The sequence below is a fragment of the Coturnix japonica genome, chromosome 2, assembly GCF_001577835.2.
Source record: "Coturnix japonica isolate 7356 chromosome 2, Coturnix japonica 2.1, whole genome shotgun sequence".
NCBI lineage: Eukaryota > Metazoa > Chordata > Aves > Galliformes > Phasianidae > Coturnix > Coturnix japonica.
The window spans coordinates 46,947,929-46,951,630 of NC_029517.1; the positions used below are offsets into that span (position 1 = coordinate 46,947,929).

The 3,702-nt window shown below is 53.2% G+C and overlaps 1 protein-coding gene across 1 annotated transcript; it reads right to left on the minus strand.

Annotated features, from left to right (window-relative positions):
- Positions 1-243: 243 nt before the first annotated feature.
- On the minus strand, positions 244-2,569 carry LOC107309463 (inositol 1,4,5-trisphosphate receptor-interacting protein-like 1). Its single transcript, XM_015854291.2, has 2 exons — positions 2,452-2,569; positions 244-2,163 (listed from the first exon to the last, which is right to left on the minus strand). Exon 2 carries the CDS (start codon positions 2,158-2,160, stop codon positions 550-552), a length of 1,611 nt encoding a protein of 536 aa, XP_015709777.2. The 5' UTR covers positions 2,161-2,163; positions 2,452-2,569; the 3' UTR covers positions 244-549.
- Between the last annotated feature and the right edge of the window lie 1,133 nt (positions 2,570-3,702).

The following is a 3,702-nucleotide window of genomic DNA, read 5'->3' on the forward strand; positions in this document are numbered from 1 at the left end:
ATCCATCAGATGTAGCCTGCTGTAGCGGCTGTTTCCCAAAGAAGTCTCTGCTGCATCGCATCTCTGTGGCCTCCTCGTGCTTCTGCTATCAACAGCCCCTGCCTACTCAAAGGACAGAAATGTGTCCAAGTCCTCTTGCTGTACCCTGAGCCTGAGCTCAATCCAGAGGACTCTGCAAGAGGTGGTTGTCAGCCGGAGCTTGCAGAAGCAGACAGAGGGCCTCAAATCGCACCGCACTGTTGACAGTCGAGTCATAGCTACCCAGGCTTCTCTCACCAGTTCCTGGAACCAGGTTGCAGTTTTCTCCGTATCCTGGAGAGTCTGTAGGAGGCTGAGCATCTTCTCTCTCCCCAGGTGGTCCTCAGGGTGGTGAAGGAAGGACAGTGTAGTCTCACATCAGCTGCTCCCTTGTGCATATTCAGTTCAGCACTCTGGCTACCGCACTGTTGGTTTGTTGTGGAGAAAACATTTGGGAGCAATTCCGACTGCCTGCTGAGTGGTGTCTTCTCCATGTCCAGAGTGCTGGTCTGTAGGACAAGTGGGCGTCTCTCAATTGCTATCGATCAGCAGGCCTGTGAGCCGATCTTGCAGCTCCTGCAACTCCTGCAGTGCCTGCTCATAGCTGTCTGGATCTTGCACCAGGTGCTGGAGGAGGTTGAGCGGTTGGGACGCTCGGAATTCCTGCGGCAAGATAATCTCCGCAGGCACGTCCTCATTTCCTATGAGGAAATGGTTCAGGCGTTTTTCCTCCACACAGCAGCGCAGGTAGCGCAAGATGTCATCCATCCGCTGCAGGAAATAGCTCACATGCCAGCCTTCCAGAGGGATGGCAGTCAGGAGGTGCATGAGCACTGTCCTCAGTTGGTAGGGAGAAAAAGTCTGGCCCGCCAGGATGTGGGCACCCACTTGCACATATCTGAGGTTGTTGAAAGTGTTCCCCTGGTCATGGGTGGCTATGTGCTGGAAAAACTTTTCCTCAGCCACCGCACAACTCTGTGGCCAGGTTGTGCTGGGGGTAAAAGCAGCCTCTGTCTCCTGGCTGCTCAGAAAGATGTCCGTATTCTCTTGCTGGACGCCAAATACGGTCTCAGCAACGAAGTCTGTTTTGTGGATGTCTGTCAGATGAATCCTGCAGGAGCGCCCGGAGAACCCCACACTCATAGTGCATGTCTCTGCCTCAGGCATGTATTTCCAGGCATTTGTGATCAGCACCTGGAACCATCGGACAGTCTTCTCCACATCTAGGTAGGCGTCCTCGCAGAAGTCACGTAGTAGGCTGGGGTGCTGATTTCCCAGCTCTTCCTTGGAGGTGTGGAGGAAGCACCGCATACCCATCTCCTGCTCCCTCCCGCACGTGCATTCCAGATCTACACGGATGCGGGAGTTCCTTGCTGGCAGCTCCCCTGCGGCACCCAGATCGAGGTGGAAAACGTGCCCACGGGGGGCCGACAGGGGCACAAGCAGGCGGAAGATGGGTTCATTCTCAGGGGGACACCAGCCTTCATAGGCACTGCCCACCCCGATGGGGAGCTCTGGCACCGGAAAGAAAGTATCTGACACCAGATACTGGCATAAGTTGATGAGGCGACCAAAGAGGAGGAGGACCTGCTCACAGTTATCTCGATGAATTTGCTCTGGCCAGAGCACATCAGCACGGAGAAGATTACTCCCCTCCTCTTCCGCTTTCTCCTGCTCACGGATGGAGCTCTCCTCATCACCTATGTCTTCAGTTCTCTGGAACTTTTTACAGATCTTCCACATGAACCAGAGAAAAAGGAAGAGAATGCAAAGAACACTGCAAACCTTCCAGTAAGGCAACACAGAGAAGAGCAAGGCTTGAATATCCACCCTGCTCTTCTTCAGGTTGCTCTCTTCTAATTGCGGAAGCGAAAGCGGAAGCTTTTCCATCCGCTTTCGCAGAAACACCTGACGCATGCGTTCCAGAAGGCTGCAAACCTTCCCGTAAGGCAACACAGAGGACAAGGCTCGAATGCCTATCCAGCTCTGCCCCAGGTTCTCTACGTGCTGCCACTGAAGTGTCATCTGCTCTTGCAGAAACACCTCACGCTCACGCATGCGTTCCAGCGTTTCCGCGTCCAACTCATCACCAACGAAAGCCACTGTCCGCGCCAACAAGGCGAAGAAAAACGCCAAAGCCATGATCTGGAAGAGATGAGAGAGGGGAGGTCAGTGAGAGGGGCTAGGTGGGAGCTCGAGCACGGCTACAGGAGCGTGGCCAGGAGCCACACACAGCCCCTGGGCTCAGGTAGGAGCGGGGCCGAGGGAGCTGGGAGGCAGCGGGGGCTGAGGCCAGCGCCGCTGCTGGCTGCCCAGAGAGCCGCTCACAGGCTCCCCTGAGCGCTCGCTGCCGGCACTGCAGGCTCCCAAACCCCTCGCGGGCCGCAGGTCGCGCCCGGCCCAGCACAGCCTTCCCCCTGCTGCTGCACTCACCGCTGGCCCAGGCCAAAGTGCAGCAGCGCTGCCCGCTGCTGGCCTCGATGCCAGCCCCGCATTGTGACGCGCTGTGCCGTCACAGACGCCCCATCCCCACCCTTCGGCCCCACCCTTCGGCCCCACCCTTCGGCCCCCCCTCAGCTGCCCTGGGCCTCCATGGCCGCGGCATCGGCCCTGTTCTGAGGCGCGTGGCCGGACTGGATTTCCTTTGTTTCCCTCGGGTTTTACTGCAGAGAAAGCAGTTGGCTTCATATATTGTACTACCCTAAGGGGCGATTACAGATTAAACACGTCTTGTTCTTAACCTGATTTTTTTGGTTGCATTTGCTTCAATTTCTTCAGTTTTTGTTGATGCAATATTCTTTTTATTATTTTCCGCAGATGTAGCTCTTCTAAGCCTGTTCAGGTCCACTTTAAATCTCAATCTTTGTCCACTCTTGACTTCTTGACTCAAGAGAGGGATCTCTGAGACGAGTGTGTTTCTGCCTGTCTGCAGAGCAGTAAATAAAGTGGGCCTGTCCATCTTGAGCCTTGTCTATGTTAGAAATTTCTGAGTTCCCAGGGTCTTCCTTAGGTTTGCCTGCAGTTAGATTAGTTTTCACCAATTCTTTTTTAAATCTCCTTTAAGGGATCACGACAGACTAAATAGCACACATTATGGGCAACTCTTAATGAGTATTAGTGGATATTCCAGGATCTGAATCAGAACTTTAGTCTCTTGTTTATGTGAATCTTTATTCAATGTAGTTTTAAAATTTTCTTAAATAGCGTTAATTGGAGTAAATAATTCTGATCTTAATAAGCAAGTTCCTGAGATGTATATTGCTGACAAGAATTGTAAGGCTTTTGATACTGTCCCCCGTGACATCCTTAGAACAAAGCTGAGGAAGTATGGGATAGATGAGTGGACAGTGAAGTGGGTTGAGAATTGGCTGACTGGCAGAGTGCAGAGGGTTGTCATATGCGTTTGCGGTGTTCTGGCGGAGGCCTGTAATAGCGGCATCCCCCAGGGGTCTGTGCTGGTCCGGTCTTGTTCAACATCTCATCAACGACCTTGATGAGGATATGTGACCACCCTCAGCAAGTTTGCTGATGACCCGAATTGGGAGGATTGGCTGACACGCCTGAAGGCTGTCTGCCATTCAGCAGAACCTGGACAGGCTGGAGAGCTGGGCAGTAAGAAACCGGATGAGGTTTAACAAAAGCAAGTGTAGAGTCTTGCACCTAGGTAGAAAATAATTGCATGCA